This window comes from Aptenodytes patagonicus, chromosome 1 (assembly GCF_965638725.1).
Source record: "Aptenodytes patagonicus chromosome 1, bAptPat1.pri.cur, whole genome shotgun sequence".
Taxonomy (NCBI): Eukaryota; Metazoa; Chordata; class Aves; order Sphenisciformes; family Spheniscidae; genus Aptenodytes; species Aptenodytes patagonicus.
In genome coordinates this window covers 13,538,096-13,561,408 of record NC_134949.1, presented here as the reverse complement: position 1 = coordinate 13,561,408, position 23,313 = coordinate 13,538,096, and the positions used below count along the sequence as shown (strand labels likewise).

The 23,313-nt window shown below is 37.3% G+C and overlaps 1 protein-coding gene across 1 annotated transcript in view; it reads left to right on the top strand.

The window, feature by feature from the left end:
• The window catches only part of FBXL13 (F-box and leucine rich repeat protein 13), a 100,243-nt gene that overhangs the window by 11,272 nt on the left and 65,658 nt on the right, over positions 1 to 23,313 (top strand). Inside the window, exons 5-9 of the mRNA XM_076328132.1 lie at positions 1,422 to 1,576; positions 4,055 to 4,164; positions 6,847 to 6,942; positions 15,269 to 15,364; positions 18,319 to 18,454. Coding sequence (XP_076184247.1) covers positions 1,422 to 1,576; positions 4,055 to 4,164; positions 6,847 to 6,942; positions 15,269 to 15,364; positions 18,319 to 18,454 — 593 coding nt within the window. The remainder of the gene's footprint in view (positions 1 to 1,421; positions 1,577 to 4,054; positions 4,165 to 6,846; positions 6,943 to 15,268; positions 15,365 to 18,318; positions 18,455 to 23,313) is intronic.

Here is a 23,313-nt window from a genome sequence, read left to right as displayed (position 1 = left end):
ACCCAGGAATAAAAGGATAATTTGCGTTTGGTTCTGCAAGTAAAAGATCTGGGTTCTCTTCTGCTCTTTCTTCCGTTTCCTTTATGCTTGGGATTAGGTAACTCATACTTTACGTAATCCAACTTTTCCTTTTAAAAATGGGGATAATACATAGACATGTTTTAAAATATGATAATCACAATAAATAAACATGTTCACTGATGTCTTTGTTATAAGCATGGGTATCAAAATTTAATGATCCTCCTTTTAGAATAAATAAGTTTGGGCTATTATGTTTTGAAAAGCATACAATGCTAATTATATAGGAGGTACAACTCTGTTAGGAACACTGGTGTAAATCCTTACTAAGAATCACAGAATCACAGGATTGGTAGGGAGGTGAAGATTTTCAAGCTATACTGTGGTTAGCTTTGGTAAACATTTGTCTAGGCTGTTTTTAGTCATCTGAAAAATCACAGGTGTTGGAGACATGACAATCTCTGCAGGCAGTTTATTCCAGTACTTCATAGTCCTTTCTACTAGAAATATTTTCCTAATTCCTGAGTCTTCCTTGCTACAAGAGAAACTTTTTTTTTTTTTTGTCTTATACACCAGGGACATGGAAGATTATTCCTTTTTCCTTTACAGCAGCATTTTGAAGATTGAGCTAACAGTTTTGTTTAATTATCACAGAAGTTGGACTGGAACACTAGAATGTTCCATTTATAATTGCTCCCAACTATATGAAATAAAATTAATTTTTTTTTTACTTGAAATGAGGGGGATTTTGGCAAGTGAAAGTAGTCATATAAAGTCTAATTTATTCAGTAGTCTTTCCAGCAAATCAGATACGGAGAGACGGTGTATTTTAATGTATCAGTGACATACAATTCATTTGAAATACATTTTTTGTTCTGAACCTAATTGTTTCTTATTACTTAGCTTAGAAGAGAAATGGGATTTTTACCAAAGGTTAAAATTGTTGAGATATAAATTGAATTGGTATTCTATTACATTAATTTTTATTTGTATTGCCAAGAAAATGTAAATAGCACTTAAGTAAATGCATGCATCTAGCACTTTTAAATTATTTTGTGTAAGCACTCAAATGTCCTTCTATAAATACAGATCTGTACATTAAAGTATAGCTGACAGCAGCAGGAGTATATGATGGTGGAAGCAAGCAAGTTTTATTGCTCGATACTGTAGAATGTTGAGAACAAGTAGAAATTTTATTAAAATGAGTGAATGAATTACTACTGAATAATATTATCAATGCATATTTTATTTAAATTATAAATAACAAACATCAGTTCTATTCAGAAGTTCATATTGTTGAGCTTGACTGCTTTGTATTTTACAGCAAATTACAGAGTTTTATAGATTTTACTTCATTCAGGACAGGAGCCATATTAAATTACTCATTCTGTTTTAAAATTCAGAAGATGGATAAAATATAATCTGCTGAGAAAGAACAAAAGAAAAAAGGCAAAGCAGAAGATGGCTCTAGCAGTAGTCCATTATAACATCCAAATATTAAGCGTAATTATACAGAAGTGGAGCACGTGGGTGCAGATTCACAAGGAAAAAATGACATGTAAGTCTATATAGCTGCTTTGCATAAGAAAAAAATACGTTATATAAAAGAAAATTATGCTGTATGAATTAAATATGCTTGGTGCAACAATTTAACTATCTTTTTGCAGGATGCCATTCATTGGTTGACCTGTGGCAACTTGATGCCATGAATGCTGTGAAAGGCAGTTCCCTGTATTCTTTGCTAGGACAGATGGTGCTGGTACTCTTCTCTAAAGACTGAGTGGTGATGCTGATGCAACGCAGGCTTGGGAGGTGTTAGGGAAATGGAGTGTATGTCAGAAGTACAGGGTGGAGAGAGGCAGGATGCTTTTCTGGGAGGTGAAGAGTACAGTGATAGGGATAAAACAGGAAGGATCACAGAGTTGGAGTCTTGGCTTCAGTTAGAGGGAATGCATGATGAGAGGTGGGGAAGGGGTGAAGATCAAAATAAAATAAAAAAAGCCAGAAGATGGAAAAAATAATTACTTTGTTCGTTCTGCCTGAGACTTTGTGTTCTACAGATCCTGCGACTATGGGTGTTTTTAAATGTCTCCACACAGCAGCAGCTGTGAACATAGACTCTGTTAACCTGAGTCCACTCAGACAGAAGTTTCATAAAAGTAAAGAATGGGCCAAAAGCACTACCTATAGCTTTGAGTTGGAGCTGAGGCAGTTATGTATGACTCAAACATTGCTCTCACAGAGCTGGAGGCCCAAGCTGTTGTCTCATTCCCCTAGGCAGTTTTCAGAGACTTCCTGTTCTTTTTTATTACTTCCTTTTATATTATCTTCTAAATATTACTTTCAGCCAAGGCAACTTTTATTAATCTTAAATTCACAGAAGCAGAGGAGGAGACATCTAGAGGGCATAGTTACACAATATAATTCCTTCCGTGACAAAGCTGACATACAGAGAAACGCCATTCAGTCATTCTTGGCTGTGTGACTCTGTTCGTTGACTCTTGACTAGTACCAGTATAACTGTTTGTGGGATTGCACTGTAAACAAGGTTGCTGGAATGAGAGAGAATTAAAGAAAAAAAAAGGTGTTGTTGTTTTTTTTCTTAAATAAAATTTAAAATTTTAAAAAATTTAGATCCCGATTGATGAAAGTCAGAGCAAATTGATGTAGATGCAGTTTGGACTTCCCTTGCAGTCCTGACAGTTTTTGCCTTCCTCCCTTGGGTCTTTTGGGCAATGAAAATTTGATATTATTTTGTAGGTACTTGCTTTGCAAATATTTCCAGTTTCTGTACCTTACTGGTTTTATAGCCTAAGAAGTTGTTAAAGTTTGTAATTAAAGTGTAAAGTGTACACTTACTAAAGTGTATAATTAAGCAATATCACACAGTATGTTCCCTAGAACACATAGTGTTTGAGCATGACTCAGGTAACAGAAAACAAACTTAGGTGTATACTGTCAACATTGCATCTCTTGCCAGATTTGAAACACACTGATATTTTTTTCACAAGCAAGAATGGATCTTAAATGTACCTTTATAATAATTTAAAGTTGAATTTTAAGACACCTTTTTGTTAAAAAATAGTAGATAAGTGATTCTATAGTGTGTATTTAATAGATCAAAATTTACATTTTAATCCTTCTTTTGATAGTGAAGATTGCATGTCACACTAATCAAGCTTAGTCCTTGTCCATTAGATAGGATTATATAGGGCTAAGCTACTTAAACAGCTGTATGTTCTTGAAAGTCTCAAGTAAGAAGAGTCTCTCAGCTCCCTTTGTAGCTTATTGCAGTTTTTTTACAAAGTTAACTGACAAAAAAAAATTTGATGACTTCAGTTTTTGCAGAAAATTGCACTGATTTCCTGTTGGTTTTATTTCAGTGGCTGTGAAGAGCATTTTATTTTGATTGCATTTGTAACACCTTTTACATATAGAAGGACAGTTATAGTATTCCCGATGCTTTTTTTGTGCAGGATAAAGAAAATTCAATTCTTTCAAACTTTTCTTAAAAGTAATTTTTTTTTAATATTTACATTGATTCATAATGAACACATGATCTTTCCTAAGCTGCTTTACTGTTCTTTGTACGTTTAATACTGGTGTAGCACTTAGCACTTGACTTTACTGAATTTATTCTCATGACTTTTGACTTCTATGCCATCTGAAACATTATTAAAGTTTTGTTATTGTATTTTATTTCACTGAGGTCTGCATACATCTTGCAGCTCCAAGCTCTGTGAAATTATTGGGTGATTTGGTAGATCAAACTGTAGATCAGTAATGTCTTATACACAACTCTGATAAATTGGACATATGTCCTGTTTATGCCTTGCCTGCTAACTTGTTATCCTATTGCAACGGTCTTAATTATATCTGTTGTAAAAAGTTGTTATTTATTTCCTTACAGAAGCTGGATTGAGTAGCTATTTTATTGAAATGTAATTTGATAGACAGTCATTCATCTAAAGCATTTAAATGACATACTTGTTCTTACTTGTAGTCCTCAAATTGGTATAATTATGTATATTTTCAGTGGCAGCGAAGAGACTGCAGCAGATCTTTAACAAAATATATTTAAATGTTGTCATGAAAGCTTGGCATGCAGAGGCCCACAGTTCTTTGAAAACAAAAGCATATTTTGAGGTATGCGGTATAATACTTTAAATATAATAAGCTCAATGATTAACTCCTTTAATTCCAATTGTGGAAAAACAGCTCTATCAATATTAAATGAAGCATTTTAGTGTACTATTACTAATACTACTATTTAGTACTTACGGTGTTATGGGAAGCAGATCATTGCCTCTATATTCTACAAGTAAAAGTTTGGTTATATCTTAAGCAGCAAAAGGGGTTGAGTGTTGTTGTATATTATCAGTGACCTACCTGGCTTGGATCAGGTGGCTGATGTCTTAGGGGTAGTATTACCAGTTGAGATGATAATCAGAAAAGATGATGCCTCTGGATCCCTGCCACCAAAATCCAAGAGGTGTAGATTCCTGCAGAGTGAGGAGAAGCCTCAGTAACCTCATCTCCTCCGCTAAAGTGTGGGGTAACCAAAATTGTGATTGCCTGAGAGTAGGCAGCACATGGACAGCCCCATATGCCCCACTGCCAGCAGCCCTGTCTGGTCTCACTGTGAAAAACAGGGCTGTTCTCATTTCTGGGAAGGTTTCTCCTGCCAAGGAAGAGAATGCTTGGTGGGATACTCAGCATATACCATGTGGGGAAGGGGAGAGATGGGAGCTGTAAGACCCAGCCACTGCTAATACCATGGGGGGTCCAAAAATCACACTCACACAGATAAAGCTCTCCCACTGCTTGGCTCCTTTTCCTTCCCCTAATGTAGGATGGTCAGAATGGAAACAAGCTGTGGACAATTTATCAATTGCTGGCTGCCAGACACCAGTTGTCAAATCCTTTCTGGAGTAAACCTATCATTAGTCCTGCTTCTTCCCTGTTCTCTCAGATTAGTTGGTAGACTCTCACTTTTATTTTTGTTTCTTCTCTCTCCCATATATTTTCTTTCTCCTCTTTTCTTGCTGGTATCTTAAAATACTTAAAGTGTTAGTCTGACTAGATTGAGTGCACAAAAGATGTCCTGTTTCTGGAGTGTATCGGGGCATTCTTAGGGTGTAATATTCTTAAATTCTTTCCATTAATAGCAGTTGCAATGATTGGTTTGAGTTCCCTAATTAGATTAGAATGCATATAACAGAAAGCATATAACTGAATCATTTTTTGATTGTGTACTTTTGTATTGTGTACACTTTTGTAGGCATTTTGGGTGCAACTAAGTCACCTAAACATAGGTTTCTGGTGTAATTCAGCATGCCCTGGGATATCTCAGACAAGGCTAGACAAGACAGGCCTCCAGCTTAAAGCTCAAGAAGTGCAAGAGTCCTCTGCCAGTCCTGTGTCGTATCCGTCAGTCTTTTGCAGATATCTTGGATAATCCAGGGCATCTGAGATGACATTGATTGATTTTAAAATGCAGAATTAAACCGTCAATGATTATAATATGTAATAAACTTAATGGGCCAGAAGAACTCGCATTGCAAAGGGCAAATAAATTTTCAGAATGGGAAGTTACAATCTAAAGCTCATTATTTCCATTTACTCTGTTCTTTCTGGCTTTCCCATCCCTCTGTTTTCTTCCTTCCCATTTTCTTTATTCCTAACTTCTCCTTTCCTGCATATTTCCTCTTTCTTTTCTCTTCTCCTCTCTTTCCTGTAGCAATATTCAAATGAAAACCAATTTTATAACCCCTGAAACTCTTCTGTTTCTAGAACTAGAATAAAAGACAAAAAAGGAGATTCAATGTTACTCCCATGTTGAGATTATATATGAAAGATACCTTAGTATCTTTCATGCAGTATACATTGTTGGATTCAATATAACATCAGAGAGATTTTAGTAGTGGTACCTTCTGAAGACTTGTCTGAAAAATTCTCATGTGCTAATAGTATGTTTCTGTCATATTGAGTGCACAAACTAGTGTACACAGTGTTTTAGTTTGGAAATGTAGATTGTCCTGGTTTCGGCTGGGATAGAGTTAATTTTCTTCCTAGTAGCTGGTACAGTGCTGTGTTTTGGATTTAGGGTGAGAATAATGTTGGTAACACACCGATGTTTTAGTTGTTGCTGAGCAGTGCTTACACTAGTCAAGGACTTTTCAGCTTCCCATGCTCTACCGACTGAGAAGGCTGGAGATGCACAAACAGCTGGGGGGGGCACAGCCAGGACAGCTGACCCCAACTGGCCACAGGGACATTCCATACCATGTGACGTCATGCTCAGTACGTAAACTGGGGAAAGCTGGCCGGGGGGGCCGCTGCTCAGGGACTGGCTGGGCATCGGTCGGCGGGTGGTGAGCAATTGCATTGTGCATCACTTGCTTTGTATATTCTTTTATTATTATTATTATATTTTATTTCAGTTATTAAACTGTTCTTATTTCAACCCACGAGTTTTCTCACTTTTACTCTTCCGATTCTCTCCCCCATCCCACCGAGGCGGGGATAGCAAGCGAGCGGCTGTGTGGTGCTCAGTTGCCGGCTGAGGTTAAACCACGACACAGATGGTCTCCTATGCTTCTATATTGTATTGCTACCATGCAAAATAATGAGATGCACCCCGAAACTATAATTATTCTCAGTAATAGCAGTTATAAATGTTCATAGATGTGTAACCATATGGGGATTTGCAAATACCTAGTTAAGTTTAGCAAATTTAATTTCATTTTTTGAATATTTAAATGTATTTGAAACTTTGAACCTGCAATTAAGATAAGATTGTACTTGTCTTGTACTATCTTTTTTCAGAGTTTGGCAAAGGAAAGTCAGAAAGGCTGTTTTGAATCAAATGGTCTTACTGTCAGACATAAAACATCCCATTTACCAGAAAAAGCCTTATTACAGGTTTGTGATAGTTGGTGTTCTTTTTAATTTTTAATATGTATATTTCATAAATGGTATATATCATGTTTCGTGGAAAAGCATGTGTTTGTGCGATGGAAAGGAGGGTTCCTGTTTACATTGTTCACTTTGAGTCAGGTGGAATCCTTTGAAGGATGGTAATGCTACTCTTTTCCCTCAGTGGCACCTGATCATATTCTGCATGCTCTAACCTGACATCCAGAAGCTTCTCCGAGCTGAGACTGAAAGATCAGTCTCACTCAAAAAGGGAGAACAAGAAATCAGGAAATCTGTAGGATAGGTAGCGAGTGGAACTCCTGAGAGAAGTAAAGGGGTTTGTTTGCAGTGAGTAGAAGCTCATAAGCCAAGCCCGAAATGTGATAGAAAGCAGTTTAATTTTCTTAAAAATATAGAGAAGACTGTATGGATATTATGCAGTTTCCTTAAGACAGAAAAAACTGCTAGGCCAGAAAGCAAGAGTAGAGGAGAGGAATCTACTGCAAGGGCACAGTGGGTAGGGAGAGATTTCTTTCCAAACATTTCTATTCAATTTGTTTAAATTAATTAATTTGTTTAAAAGGTTGCTTTGTTCGGTATTTTTGTATCCTTACAAAATGTAACTTTAGAGAGTGAAAGCTTGTTAATACGCTAACTTCTAGAAGAGAAGGTAGTTCTACCCAGAAGCAGGAAGATTGATCTGAGACAGTATTTTAGAAAAGGAACAGAATTATTAACTACTGGTTGTGGGGCCTTTAGCTGTAGAGCCCAGTTTAACTAAATTATAGGTTTGTTACTGAAAATAATTGCCATTGAGGGATACGTTGGAACTACTGCTAAAATGCTTTTATTTTATCTTCTTATTTATAAAGCTTTAATTTGTCCTATCATGTTTTTCCATTAATTTGACATTGCAAAACCATTAAAGTGGTATTAAATAGTATGGACTATAGTGAACTCAAAATTCAGTTTTTATCCAATGAAGTCTAAAACCCAAATGCAGATACTTAATTTTAAATGTGCATAATGCCACTGACGTCACAGGAAACGAATCTGTAAGCTAAATCATGTACGTAGTTTAGAGACCTTATTCACCAAAAATACAGCATGCTTTAATTCTTCTTGATGTTATCTGTATGGATTCCACTGGTGTTGCATACGGCCTTCATGGATGTGAGACTGGTTTATTTTGACTTAGGTCCATCAATGGAGTTTAGTCTGTGCTGTTTTCTTAGTACTGGCTCATTCAGTAACCAGAGAACTTCTGCTATCAAATGATTCAGATATGGGCCCCTTGCAGCAGCAGTAGTATCTCTCCTGAAGAATTTGGGAGTCATAATACTCATACCGCTGATTACTAAGACATAGAGACAAGTTAAGGAAGGATCTCTAGTATGAACCTTTTCTTCAGAAGCAGTGCACTCAAAAGGGAATGTTCTTCCCCTACAAGTGTAAACACCACTAAAACAGAGAGAGATTAATTTACTGTGTGAATAGCAGAATGACCAAAATTTGATCTACAGTGCCACCTCCTAATGTTCTCTTTCCTAATAAGGTAATATTATACACGACAATAGTATTATATATAAAAGATAGTATTATTTAAGAGTGTGTGTGTGTATTTATATATATATATCACAAAGATAGTATTATAGCTTACATGTGTCCATACCTATCAAACTTGTCATACCTATAAATAAATAATTATTCAAATTTTCAGGAATTCTGAGGTGTATACTAGCATCCTCTCTTCATTAAAAGCCCTGAAATAGCGTAATCTTTCTGGTAGTTCTATAACGAACAATATTGACAGTATCATTCCTTTTTTGTAACTTGGGAGAAATCTGTTTGCTTTACCTTAATCCATGAGCCTTGTTTTTTTTGACATCCAAACCATGAGCTCAAAATATAGTGACATTTCAAGGTATCCTCATAGGTTGCCCTGATTTGAGGTCACATCATGTTCACAGTTACATGTGTCGCTGTCACAAAGAATCAGATCTCACATGCATGAAGACCATGCACGTGAAAATGAGAATCCGGATATTAACATATCAAAAAGAATGACAGCTATTCTGAGGTATGTAGCCATACATTTTGATTAAGGCTACAGAGCAGCTGTAAAAATACATTATGTAATTTTCTGTTTATATACAAACTTAATTTTATAGCCTATATAAATCAAATATACTGTCAAGTGCTACTTTAGTGGCTTAGCAGAAAACATTGATGTCTTCCATTTCTAGAGCAGTTCCAACTCTGAGGTCTGGAGCTGAAAAGCAAGGTAGTTTGCCAGTTTAGACTTTGGTCCCATCATAATGTATATTTTAATGTGTGTTTATGAGGAGAATGAAGTAGGAAGTGAGAATTCTACTGACTTGAACAGGAAATAATAACCTAAAGAACAAGAAAATTGCATAATCCACACAAATTCCAAGCCATTTTTCTGTGATCCATATGTCATTGTAGGAAGAGGAATTATTTTTGTTTGTCTTTATTTAAGTAGCATTTACATATCTAAAATCCAAATACAAAAGCTAGAGCTATGGAAATTGTATGTCATAAAAGAATTAAAAACTAATTATATCACTGCAGGGAAACAACCCAAGAGGTAATAAAATGAAAAACAACAATAGGGTAAGGTGAATATATTAGGGAATGTTAGTCAAAACTCCATTATAGTAATGGCGATGTTGAGTTTTTCACTAGAGAGTGATCAATATCTGTTGGATTTTCAGGAAACAATTAACAACAATAACATTTTCTGAGTATTTTCAAATCTACTGATTAATTAAAAAGATCTTTAACTAGCAGTATGCCCAGTCAGGAATATACCTTTTTTGTCACAGTTCTTTTCTTGTGACTGAGCACACAGGTAAAGATAAAGAAATGTAAAAATCCTGCATCTTAAGCAGCATACTTATTGTATAGCTTTGTATTCCTAAAGACAAGCTGTGCAAACCAGTTTCTGTACACCTTTTCACATATTCCTATATGTAGTATCTGCCTGTTCATTGAACTGAACCAAATGTAGTTTTCTATTCTTATTTGTATGTAGTAAATAATTTTAGAATATGATCTTTTTCAGTCCTGTTTTCTTATGGTTGAGTCCCGTTATTTCCCCCTCTTTACAGCACGGGAAAATAAAAAGCTTTTAATATGTAACATAATATTATTTCTGGGAGGAACCTATGCTCCAGTTCACTAAAGGATTTAAAAACGTAAAATGAGCTTAGGTAGGAGTTTATCACCTAGATCTAAAATAGAGATCCTTAAAATTATCATTCAGTATCATTTAACTGTCCAAATGCTCAAGGTTTCAATACTCAAGTTCCTCAGAACTTGAAGTTTTGCTGAGGATCTTGGACCCACAATTATAATTGCAGGGAAGCTGTCCCAACCTTCTTTTTATTCCCATTTACCCTTTCTTGCCCCAGCACTGTTCTCCCCTTTGTGTTCATTACAGTCATGTATATGAACCACATCAGGGAACAGATCTGTCTGAAAAATTTTCTTCCATTTTCTTCTTTTACTGAATCAGTTGACAGTTGGATCAATTCCTTAATCCAGCTCATTTTGTGGCTGCATGAACAGTTATTTGGGTATGGAGGAGGAGATGGGGAACAAGTGGTGGGGAAATGGGTGAAGCAAGAGTGGATCTGCCTGATTTTGCAGGTGTAGGGTGTTCACTGAACTGCAGTGCCTCAAGGCTAAGCTTATTGGGATCTGTCAATGAAACAGGTCTCTGCCGTTCTAGCCTGAGAGTCCACAGGCAGTTTTAGAGCATACAGGGTGTAGCAGCTGCTGTTGTTTTTCTTCGAAGCGTAATCAGAGAAGGAAATATTGGTGCCTTCCTTTTGGGCATAATTTAAAGAGTTGGTCCCTTCACCATCTGTGGGGAAATGTGAGTTAAATTCTCGCCTTTACCAAAGAGGTTCAAACCCCTGTCGCTGCTCTGAAGGCTGTGCTGACCACAGAGCTGTAAGCTGGCAGTTTTCACACAGGGAGTAAGGGGGAGATAGAAGCAGGTCTTTCTGGGGAGCCTCCTCATACACCCTAGGAGGAGAAATAAGCCTCCCCATCCATCCTGTCCCCTCTTTTCCTGCCTGCCCTCCCCCCCCCCCCCCCAAAAAAAAAAAAGTTAAAAAGTTCTGTCTTTAACAGAATGAACAGAATAACATTACTTTGAGATAGTGAGGACATAGGTTTGGAATATAGATGAGGACAGTAGCCCAGTCAAGAACAGGGAGGGTTTGTGTTAACTGGCTGGTGTGCTAGACAGGGTTTGCCACCTCCCTCCTCCTTTTTTTGTGTGCAGTGGGGGTGCAGCAGTTTCCTATTTTTTCCTAGGGAGCTATCCCAAGATAAGTTGGGCCTCAGGGGATGGGGATGGGAGCTGATTCTCTTGGGTTATGTTGGGGTAGGGAGGGTTAAGGACTGGGATCACCAAAAAGGCAACAGCAGCAGTGCAGGGATTTGGGGAGGGGTGCATGGAGGGGCATGGAAGCTTGTGGGGCTGGGGAGTGCCTTCTGGAAGGTGTCCTTCAGGCCATGCAAGGGAGAACAGGCTGAGCCAGCTGTGCTGAAAGTATTTTTGCAAGTATTTTTTGTGTATGTGGGATAAGTAGTACAAGTTATTACATGCCTGCCTGCCTGCCTGCCTGCCTGCCTGCCTGCCTTCCTTCCTTCCTTCCTTCCTTCCTTCCTTCCTTCCTTCCTCTCCTTCTCTCTTTCTCTCATCGCCTTTTTGCCTTTCTGTCCTTCTCTCTTTCTCTCTCCTTCTCTCTTTCTCTCTTCCTTTCTTTCCCTCTGTGAATCCTCATGCTCTGTTTTTGGTAGATCCAGTATATAGATACAATCTCCTTCAACAGGAGATTGTTACTGGGTGCTGTCTCCTCCAGGCCAAATTTGTGTTTGCTCTGAGCATTCACAGACTGTGGAAAATAAAGCGTGCCTGGACTTCTCAAAGTTTTGGCACTTATGATAAGGAGACTTTATTGTCTCTGGCACTGTAGATGATATTTGGTGGTGGTTCATTTCAAAATCACAGGGTATTTAGTAAATATCATTATTAGTATGCTATCATTTATTGCAGCTTTCTGTTCTGCTCCCGTGCAAAAAAATATCTGTCAGTTTGTATTTACTGCTGTAAGGTCTGTCCTCAGGGCCAGCTGGAAACCATTTGCTTTGTAAATTACAGTTTCCTAAAAAAGTCAGTGGTACCACAGTACCCTAATGTTGAGTTATTGACAAAAAATAATGCTGTGCTTTAAAGCTGGCTGCTGTGGTCTTGACCTAACATGAAATAAATGTTTCAACAGACCTTTTCAGAACTGAAAATTCGAAAGGTTACTAGCAAGAGAGTGTCAAATTAAAAGCCTATTAATGAATAATAACAAAGTCAGTATTTTCTTTCTCATTCTAAGAAGTCATATAGTTCCATTTATTCAAATACTTTTTGTGAGCTGTGTCAAAATTCCTTAGAGTTTTAAATTAGATTGAGTTTTAAAGTTAAGGAAATAATCCACATGTCCAAATTAAACAGACTTTTGGTTAGAGAAGCCTGTGATGGATCCAACTATAATTATCATGGGATGCAACTCTTTGAAGGGATGGGGTGTACAGAAGGAATTTGCTATTGAAAAGGGCCTACACATTTCTGTACTTCAAAAAATCTTTGTAAGTCCCCAACTGCATTCTGAACCACCTAAATATCTTTAAAATGAGTATGGCTATAGCAAGCTCCCAAGATTCCAGAATAAAAACATAAAGCCAGAAAACCTGATTTTTAAAATTGTTTTAAGTAGTTTATATGAAGTGAATACAGACAGCTTGTGGGACAGAAGCATATTTTGAGGAGCAGGCAAATTGCTTGAATGTATTACCTATGCGATTAAATGCTAGTGGTAAAAGACACATTATTAGTGATTTTCCTACCTGATTTGTACTTTCCTAGCTAAAGAAATTATAGCCTTTGGATAGTTTCTATAGGTTGAAACAGAAAGCATTTTTAAGTCTTCGTAGAATACTCTTGATATTTCCGCTTGTTTCTTTTAGTTGAACTTAATCTCTGTGATAAAAATGGGTTCTAGCTGATATGTTTTTCAATCCTGTTCATTTCAGTAGAACTGCACAGAATATAAGTCAGGATAAAAGTTTCTCTTAAGGAAGGAGTAGTTCCTTTAGTGAAACAACTTTTTTATTAGAACATCCCTTTTTGATTCTAACAGTTTTTTAGTGACTTATTTATTATAAAGCATATTTTTGTATAACCAAGATAACCTGCACTTTGGTAATCCATGCACTCTATACTTACACAGGCAGTCACTCTTTCTTCACTTCTTAGCTATGTTGATTATCAGAAGTGAAACAAAATTTGCAATTATTTCCTTACTCTTACAAAGGCTTTATGTGTATTGCTTCTGAGTACAACACTCACTTGAGCCTCAAAGCCTCTATTTGACTCAAGTTTTCTCTTGTGCCTGCATAGTTTGAGTGAACTCTGTACAGAGTATGCATTCATTTTTCTGGAGCATATTTCAAATCATACTTCGTATACTGCTATAATGAAAAACAGGTTTTATTGTATGCATTACTGTATGGAAAGTTGAATAACTAATATGGAAATACTCTTCTATAAAACACATTGGCATCTTTGCTATGTTTTCACTCTGACATCTTAATGTTCATATCTTAAGTGCTAAGCTCTTTGAAAATGTATATTAATCGGGAAGATTTCTCTTCAATGACAGGATATGGGATAAAATTAGAAAGTTATTTTTGTATTTTTGCTATCAGCCAATTACCATACCAGGTTTAAACTGTTGCCATTGATGTATTATTGTGCAGTTATGAAAGTAATTACATTACAAGCATAAAGTTTTCCTTATATAAAAGTTGCTTTAGGAAAAGTAATGTGGGATTTTAACAACTGTGTTCCTTCAGCTGGTTTTGTTTTCATACTTAGAACCACACATTTTAAGTGTTGTGTTTCATATAAGATATTTATATTTCAGCATATGATGTACTAATTCAGTTCTGCAAATGATTATGGATATTGGAGTTTTTAGTATGTAAATAATCCATCTGTCATATAAAATTCTGCATATGCTCTTTGTCTTTGAGTCTTAAATGCATCTTATATTTTCAGATGGTTATAATATAATGCGTATTTGCTTCTATAGCAAAGACCTTAAATTTTACCGTATTTTCCCTCATTTCATTTCACCAAGTTTCTTCTAAGATGAAACATTAGCATTCTGTTGGCAGAATCATAGAATCATAGAATCATAGAATCATTAAGGTTGGAAGAGACCTCTAAGATCATTGAGTCCAACCGTCAACCCAACACCACCATGCCCACTAAACCATGTCCCTAAGCGCCTTATCTACACGTCTTTTAAATACCTCCAGGGATGGGGACTCAACCACTTCCCTGGGCAGCCTGTGTCAATGTTTAACCACTCTTTCAGTAAAGAAATTTTTCCTCACGTCCAATCTAAACCTCTCCTGGTGCAACTTGAGGCCATTTCCAAACAGAAATACTGTTTGACACTTGGTCATAAAAATGGCAGGTGAGGAGCTATGGCAGAAGCTTGCCAAATGTTACCTTCATTCAGTCTCTTACTTTTATGGCCTGAGATTGCTGTATCTAAGATTACTTACCAGGACAAGATTTTTTTGGAATGCTATCATTTAATTTTTCAAAATGTTGCTTAGTGGTAGCAGTATATTTTAGAATATTTAACTGTATAAAATGAACTATCAGTAAAGCTTTTATATTTTTTCTACCATAATGCAACACATTGACTTTAATATTCTGAGATTAAAGATTTATAGATATATTTACCAAATTATACTCGTTAAATTAAAAATAACTCTGAGGTAGAAACTACAAAAACTGCTTCATAGGTAATTTAAGGTTGAATTTAAAAGTACTATATTTAATCTACAAAGCTTTAGTCCAAATTAAATTGTCTCAAATAGGTTTAGGAGAGGTGTTTTAACAAGTGTTGTTTTAATATAGGTGAAATGAAACTGCTCATAGTCCATGAAAAATGTTCAGTTTTGAAACATACCTGTCATTTTCCATCACAGCTTGAATTTATGAGCTTTTAAGCAAAGCCGTGTTTTCATGCTCTTTGTTAAGACTGTTAATGAGAATAATTATTGACATTCTGCTATAAAAGGTGTGTTTAAACTCCTAAGAAAGAAGTATTTAATTTGAAAATAGCTCTTATTGTTTAGGATAGGTGAATATGTATCATTTAATACAGCAGTGCTTCTTACTGGATAGTTTTTAATATCATGTATGTCTGTTTCTCTGACTTAGATTTTCCGTTATGTAAATTTAGTTGATCTGGCAAGATGTGCTCAAGTTAGCCAAACATGGATGCTACTAACTCAGAACAGTTCATTATGGAGTGACGTAAGTAAGATAATAACTTTCAATATTTTATTTCAATTTTATTTATTTTAAAAAAATAGTGAGGCAAGGAGGTAGGTAACTTTAAGTATGCTAAATATCTAGGATAAAAGTTTTATCCCAGAATATGACTTGTTCTACTCAGCTACATGAATAAAAAAATAGGAGCAACTCAAATGAAGTTGTCTGTGGTATACCATTATAAAATCAGTGGAACTGAAAGAGAATCAGCCAGTAAGGCTTGGCTATAGCCCACTAAATTTAGACAGTTAAGTGAGGTGTCTTAGGCTCCCTCGGTAATCTAAACAAGCACTATACAACTACTGTGGAAGGAGAATGTAAACTCAGTTACAGATACTCTGAGACTACTTGTATTTGCTCTAGAGAGACTCCTGTCATCCCTGGAACAAGTGGTGCAGACCAGCCCAGTTCCATGAACTCTCAGAGTTGTTGAGGTGGGCACTGTGTTTCCAGAGCACATGTCAGTGTCCAAGGTACCGCGCTGTTTCTTCTACCCTAGCAGTCCAATTCCCTAGCACGCACATTTCGGTCAACTTGCCTTCTAACGCACATTGTGTGACCACGCTAGCATGGTCTGTTTGGGGCCACACCTGAAATAGCTATTCCTGTCTTTGCCTTGAACTTAAAAATGCAATCACACTGCTCATTGCTATTGCCTTCAGTAGTGCTGATGAGCCTTCAGGTGTGAAGGATTGCCTCAAGGCTCCCCAGTCCTTAGGCAGTGGCTTAAGACTAGCCATGGCACTTCAACCAGTATCACTGTTGCCTCTGTATCATTGCCTCACATATAGCTGTTTATCAGCAGTACAAAGAAAGATTAAGACCAAATTGTTAAAAGTGTGTGGGCACTTCAAACATGATTTAGTCAGATTTTAGGCCCTCAAGTCTGAAATTACAATCCAAAATATCCTGTGCATCTTCTGCATAATCTTGGAGATGTCTATTCTGATAGGCATCTCCTTTTTGGACCTAAAAGTTCATGATGATGATGGTGATGAAGGACGTGATTGTTTCTCTCTTTTCTCCAAGAACTGCATGACCTGCGGAGCTTAGTGTGAGGAAGCAACAGGGCTGCTCTGCAGGGGAAGGTGAGCTGGGAGCCAAAGGTGCTAGAAGGGCAGGCAGGGACAGTGCCCCCCCCACTGACAAGGGGCGCACTCCCACAGAACCTGAGCAAGAAGAGCAGAGTGGGTCCAGTGACAGTAACCAGGGTCAGACACCCACCAGAGACTGCCAGTCAGCCCTGTTGTGAAGAGGCGTCTCCAAGGTCTAGTCAGGAAGTGAAGTCCATGAGTGAGGTTCAGGGTCAGCCAGACACATGGCTGGACACAGACATGCCTGAAGTAGGGTTCAAGCAAAGACTCAGGGCAAGAGCATGAGCTTAAAGGCAGCTCCTGAGCCAAGTGGAGAAACCCCTAATGAGGCTTCTCCAGCTCTTTCACACAATGAACTGTTTTTGCAAGTCTTATCCAGGGTTACACTGCTGCAACATATAGGAGCTGACCTTGGACTCTGGGACCTTCCCTGAGGAAGGAAGAGGTTGCAGAGCCTGGTGGTGAACCCAGGCCCCTGACACTAGGCACCTCTCTCCCATTTAAAGAGATCCATTTGGGATCCAGAAGGTGAACAGAGTTGTGCCTTGTGAGGCTGAGAAAAGATCTGAACTTGGGTCTCCCAAATATGCTGTTCTGTCCCCTGAGTGGGACACAGGCTGTAGTTCCCAGGTAGCTGGAGGCCTATATCTGCCTTCCTGACGGAGGTAAAGAAGTTCTGGAGGGCTCAACAATGCTGCTTACATGTCCTACTGTCTGGTTCTAGGCAGCTGCCTGTTCTTTGTGTGAGTGTCTTTAAATTGACCTTCTGATGTACACAGCTGTCATGTATATTTTGTAGAGTCTTTGCTCAGATTTGAATTGTTGAATCTACCTTGGGCACCAACACTTAAAAGACACTGCAGTGCTCAGCTTGTAGGTGCATGGAGCCTTTATTAGGTCTAGTCTTAAGTTACTGTGATGAATTCATGATCTTAATGAAACTAATATTAAAACTTCCAATAATTTTAATGTAAGAAGAACAAAATCATAATAAGAAAGTGAAAAACTGGAAAAAGTTCTGGACTCCTGACTTCCTGGTACTGTAACTGCTTCCAAGCATTCTGCATAGAAATAATGGTGATTGTTTTTTCAAAGTGTTTGGGTAATAAACATGTATTATGAAATGTACAACAAACAGATGCTCTGTAGCTGTAGCAGATTATACAAAAGGAAAAAAAAGCTTTTTCTGGCTTTTTTATGAGCAAATTTAAAGAAGGCATGAAAAAGGCTTCTCCAAAAAAGGACATATTTTGTTGGCTTTCCTGCTTTTTTTGAAACACTCGGTAGACAGACTGTTTTTGTTAAAACTTCTTAAACTTGAACTTTTAACAGATACTACGAAAAATCATGTTTTTAGTCAAAGATCTAGATATTCCCAGCCTGCAGCTTAAATCACTTAAGGATTCTTCTATTAAAACTAAGATGGTAGGTTACATATTCTTGATATCTTGACGTATCTGTAGACCATTAATTAGAAAAAAAATATCTTTAGCAACTTTATGATTTTATACATCCTAAAGGGAAAAAAATAAAGTAAATATTCAAGTCTGACAATCTTCTTTGCACATGATATTCTGACATGTCGTATTTCAGCAGTTCAAGACTTGCCTCAGCTCCATAAATACTGTAGACACATGCTTCCTCTACATTTAATTTTTTTTAGTCAACTGTCTTAAAATTTTTATATATGTAATACACAGACACTTCTGTGTTTTCCAGACTATTGATTCAGTGTTTACATAGAACTTCATATATTTACTAGTGATTTTCATAATGATGTGTATTTTGTATGTGCTACCTATTTTTAGTACTGAATTATATATCAGTTGTTTAAATTTTTAGATCAATTTTTCATCAGTAAAGCATCAAGTTCAGGACCAAATAGTAGTAAATACTTTGCAGAAGTGGCGTCCATGTGTATTACGGTTGAATCTGCGAGGTTGCTATTCTCTTCACTGGCCTAGCTTTAAAAGTATCAGTAAGTATGACATGTATTTTTTAAATTTTAATTCTCTCTTTAAACTGTGTCTTCACTCTGTGCTTCGCTGTTGTCCTATTTTACTGCCTACATTCTTCTCTATATGTCTAGCCATAATGAAGCAATGTCAGTATGAGATCTGTAAAATTACTTTAAATGTGGCCCCCCTTCCTCCATTACAGTCTCCAGGCCCAGCAATATCCATATGACTGAACATTGCTGGAATGCCATAGAATGGTTTATATTATGTGTGAAATGCTGTAATATGACAAATAAGATTGGAATGCAAACGTGCTTAAATATATCAGAATGCCAGACTCCAACTCTGCGGAGATAATTATCGCAGAATCACAGAATGGTTGAGGTTGGCAGGGACCTCTGGAGGTCATCTTGACCAACCCCCCTGCTCAAGCAGAGCCACCTAGAGCAGGTTGTCCAGGACCACGTCCAGGTGGCTTTTGAATATCACCAAGGATGGAGACTCCACCACCGCTCCGGGCAACCTGTGCTCAGTCACCCTCATAGTAAAAAAGTGTTCCCTGATGTTCAGATGGCACCTCCTGTGTTTCAGTTTGTGCCCGTTGCCTTTTGTCCTGTCTGTCACTGGGCACCACTGGAAAAGCCTGGCTCCATCTTCTTTGCACCCACCCTTCAGATATTTATATGCCTTGGTAAGAGTCCCCTGAGCCTTCTCTTCTCCAGCTGAACAGTCCCAGCTCTCTCAGCCTTTCCTTGGAGGAAATATGCTCCAGTCCCTTAATAATCTTTTTGGTCTTTGTTGGACTCTCTCCAGTATGTCCATGTCTCTCTGTATGTCTCATGTACTGGGGAGCCCAGAACTGGACATGGTACTCCAGGTGTGGCCTAACTAGTGCTGAGTAGAGGGGAAAGATCACTTCCCCCGACCTCCTGGCAACAGTCCTCCTAATGCAGCCCAGGATACCATCCACCTTCTTTGTGGCAAGGGCACATCACTGGCTCATGTTCAACCTGGTGTCCACTAGGACCCCCAGGTCCTTTTCTGCCAAGCTGCTTTCCAGCTGGGCTGCACCCAGCATGTACTGGTGCCTGGGATTGTTCCTCCCCAGGTGCAGGATTTTGCACTTCCCCTTGTTGAACTTCATGGGGTTCCTGCAAGCCCATTTCTCTAGGTCCCTCTGGATGGCAGCACGACCTTCTGGTGTATCAGCCACTGCTCCCAGTTTGGTGTCATCTGCAGACTTGCTGAGGGTACACTCTATCTCATTGTCCAGATCATTAATGAAGATGTTAAACGGGACTGGACCAAGTATTGACCCCTGGGGTATACCGCTAGTTACTGGCCTCCAACAAGAGGCTCACAGGCAAAAAAATTAAAAAATCCAAGTGTGGTACAAGATATAAATGTGGTGTTCAAGTTTTAGCACAAATAATAGGTACTTGATTCTACTCTACTGCCAAAACAGAGTCCCTCTGGATGTAGAAAAGCATCTTAGTCCTTCCTGATAATAACGTGTGAAAGTACACGTGATCAGAGGTTAATTCCCTTCGTGACAGCATTTTGCAGTAGTTTCAGGTCAGTAATCTTTTTCTCAATGCAATTATATGCTCCACTAAGCAGAGAAGTCGGCAGGAAAAATAAAAGCCTTTATGATCGGTGTTAGAGGTTCAATGGTAGCTGTGAGAGTGTACTTGATTTGTTAGGAATTACCTGCATCCTAACTGTTATTCAGCCATGTTATCATGAAGAGTGTTAAAACATCTTGGTGGTGTTTTCATGAGAAAAAACTCTTCTGCTAGGAAAGATCCCAAGAAAAGTTTGAGATTCCTGGCACAGCTTTACTTCAGTATTTCTCAAGCAGGAGAATGTTACTGATTGACTCTTCTAGCCTACACTTTAATTGAATGCAAATGCATAAAAAAGAAAAGGAAAATGTTTTATTTTCCAAATAAAAAGTGTATTTTGATGTTTTGAGACGATAATGCATTTATTATTTAATCAGATAATACATGATTGAAATTGTTGATCCAGCCTATAACAATTCCAGTGTGTTTTCTTTTGTTTTAGAAAGTGACTCTGTAATTATGGGTGAGAACAATTTGCTCTCTAGAGTGGTGATGGAAAAGAACAATTGGCCAAGAATAAAAAGTATATTTGATCACGGTCTTGGCTTTTAAATCACAGGATAAAATAACATTCTCAATGATATCAGCATGCAAGTTGTTCAGTGAAATAATTTAATTTAATATTATAATCAACTTTGGCAGCTAATAAAGAAAGCAAGCCAAAATAAATCATACACAGCCACGTCGCCTCCGTTATGGGGGCTGTACTCTGAAACGTTAAATCCTTTTATGATTTTGTTTTCCTTATGTATTTGAGTGCAAAACTAAAACTGTAGTAATGTTTGTTGTGTTTAAAGCTAAAAACGTAAAGAACAGTTGTGATAGAATTAAATTTTATATACACAACACCTTTTCTATCACATTGTTTAACGGATTTGTATCTATTTAAAATAATTTAACCTAGAAGTATCAGCATGTTGGTTGTATCAGTTGGAATATCAGTATGTTGGTTGCTATCCATTTCCATTTATCTTACCTACCAAAAGCACTAAATTCCATTTGTGTACCTACAAACTATGTATTTTCCATTTTTGTTGATAATTTATGTTTTCTGTAGGCTCAAAATCAAAGATTATGTCCATTTACATCTACTCAGAGCTATTAATTTTAAACTAATTGTGATGAATCATATATGACGGTCCACAGGGGCTTTTAGAAAACATTGATTTAAAAAGCTGTTTCTTCTAATTTTGAAGATACATAGTAGTTCTTTTTAAGAATGAAACACATTTATATCAGTGTACTGTTGCTATTTAGATTAATAACATATTTCTTCCGTTAAAACTCATTGATATTGATCATACAGCCTACTTGTGCCATTCTTTTGAAGCTCTTGTGCGTGGTTTAAAATTGCTGCAAAACTATTTCTCTATCTTTTTTTTAGTGATTGAAAATCATATTGAAATTCTCTTCCTTTGACATTTCTTCAGCTAACAAACTGAGTTGAACTGTCTGTTCAGTTATAGGCTACAGATGTGATGAACCTTTCCATTTGAACTTACCCGAGCTACAGTTCTGACTTCATCTTTCCAAATAAATCCAAGATTACACAGATTTTGGCAACATGTTTTTATTGTTAATGGTAAAACAGCAATGATATTAACTGGGGTTTAGGTCTGTTCGGCTGACTAATCGTGTTAATATTTTTTTGTAAATTAATTAGCTGCAATTTTTAAAAAATGTTTTTGTGTACTGCCACTTTTGTATGTGGTGTATGCGTGAAATAGTAGTCATTGTTTAATATCTACATATGAATGTTACATGATTCCAGCTCAGACTGTCTTTGGCAAATGAATGTGTTATTGTGCCGAAGAAAAATAAATATATGAGATGCATGGATTACAGCTTGGCTGTTTATGGTATTACTCCACCCCCTCAGTGATCTTAGAGAATCATTTGACTTCCAAGTGTGACTGGGAATTGCATTTAAAAGCTGCCATTCATATTCATGGTGCGGGAGCTAAAATTCCTCAGAAGCTTTTGAAGTGTTTTATTCCCAGTAGTGGTCACAGTATTGGCAGATCTATCCATTTTTCCTGCACCCTGTCATGGCAAAACATGGTGTAAAATAATCTTTCCTGTGTTTCATGTGTGCTGTGTACAGAGAGGGGCACGGCTTCTATAGAGTACTATAGTTTATCCCTTAAGACAGCACTCCTAGTACATATACTGCATATCAGGAAGACAATGCACTATCGTGCAATTATTTCCTGGATATGGACAGAGAAGGAAGGGGAATCGAGAGAAATTACTGAAAGAAAGGACTTAAAAAGCATATAAAGGAAGAGGAAGGCCCATGATTTTCTTTTAGACATGGAAGTGCTTCTGGGAATTTTGTGATTAAATAGTACAAAAACAAAGAAATGTCAACATAAGATTGTGGTTTGTGGCTGTGGTGTTTCATGGAGGGTGTACTTTAGTTTACAGTACATTTTGGACAAGCTCAGAGAAATAGCAATCCTGTAATGCTGAAGTTTTTATCAACACTTAGTCGTTTCCCCTATATGTATGTTTTTCAAATATATTTTTGTCTTTTTCCTTGGGCTGCCTCTTTCTGTACTATATCTTCATAGTTCCTATATGCTTTTCCTGTTCATACAGTCTTTTCTCAAAGAATTTGCTACTAGACATTGTCAGGAGAACATACTAGCCTATATAATCCTTGCCCCAATCTCGTATTTCCATTCTTGTGTTCTTATATTATTTGCAATTGCATTTACTGTCTATTCTGCCACATCCACAGTATGGGTGTCTGAAAATGCCAACATGTAGAAAACCCTAATGGGTTCCAGCTAGTTTTTCAAGGAGGGCTTCCCACACACACACCTCTTTTTTTAATTATAGGAAACTAAACCGCCACTTGAATACTCCTGTATCTATTTTATAACAATTCTCTAGTATCGTTGCAAAAACTGAAATATGCAATAACGTTAGACAGTAAGGAATAAATTATAGTGCATTGTAGTTAAAAGAATAGAACTTCTAGCTACTCCTTGAAAGCTGCAGAGGCCATCTAAGGAAAATAGTAGCAAGGACAATTCCAGCATTCAAAACTTAGTCCGTTCTTCTCTGCTGAAAAGTTTTTCTTCTTGACTGCCAGAAGTCTTTTCACTTGTTGATTCTCAGAGGTCTAGACAGATCCGCTCCGAAGTATTGAATTTTATTTTGGTGTTATCGCACAACTGTTTCTTTCATGGAGCTTCTGAGATAACACGATTTCACAAGTTCACACTGAAACCTTTATTTGCAGGATA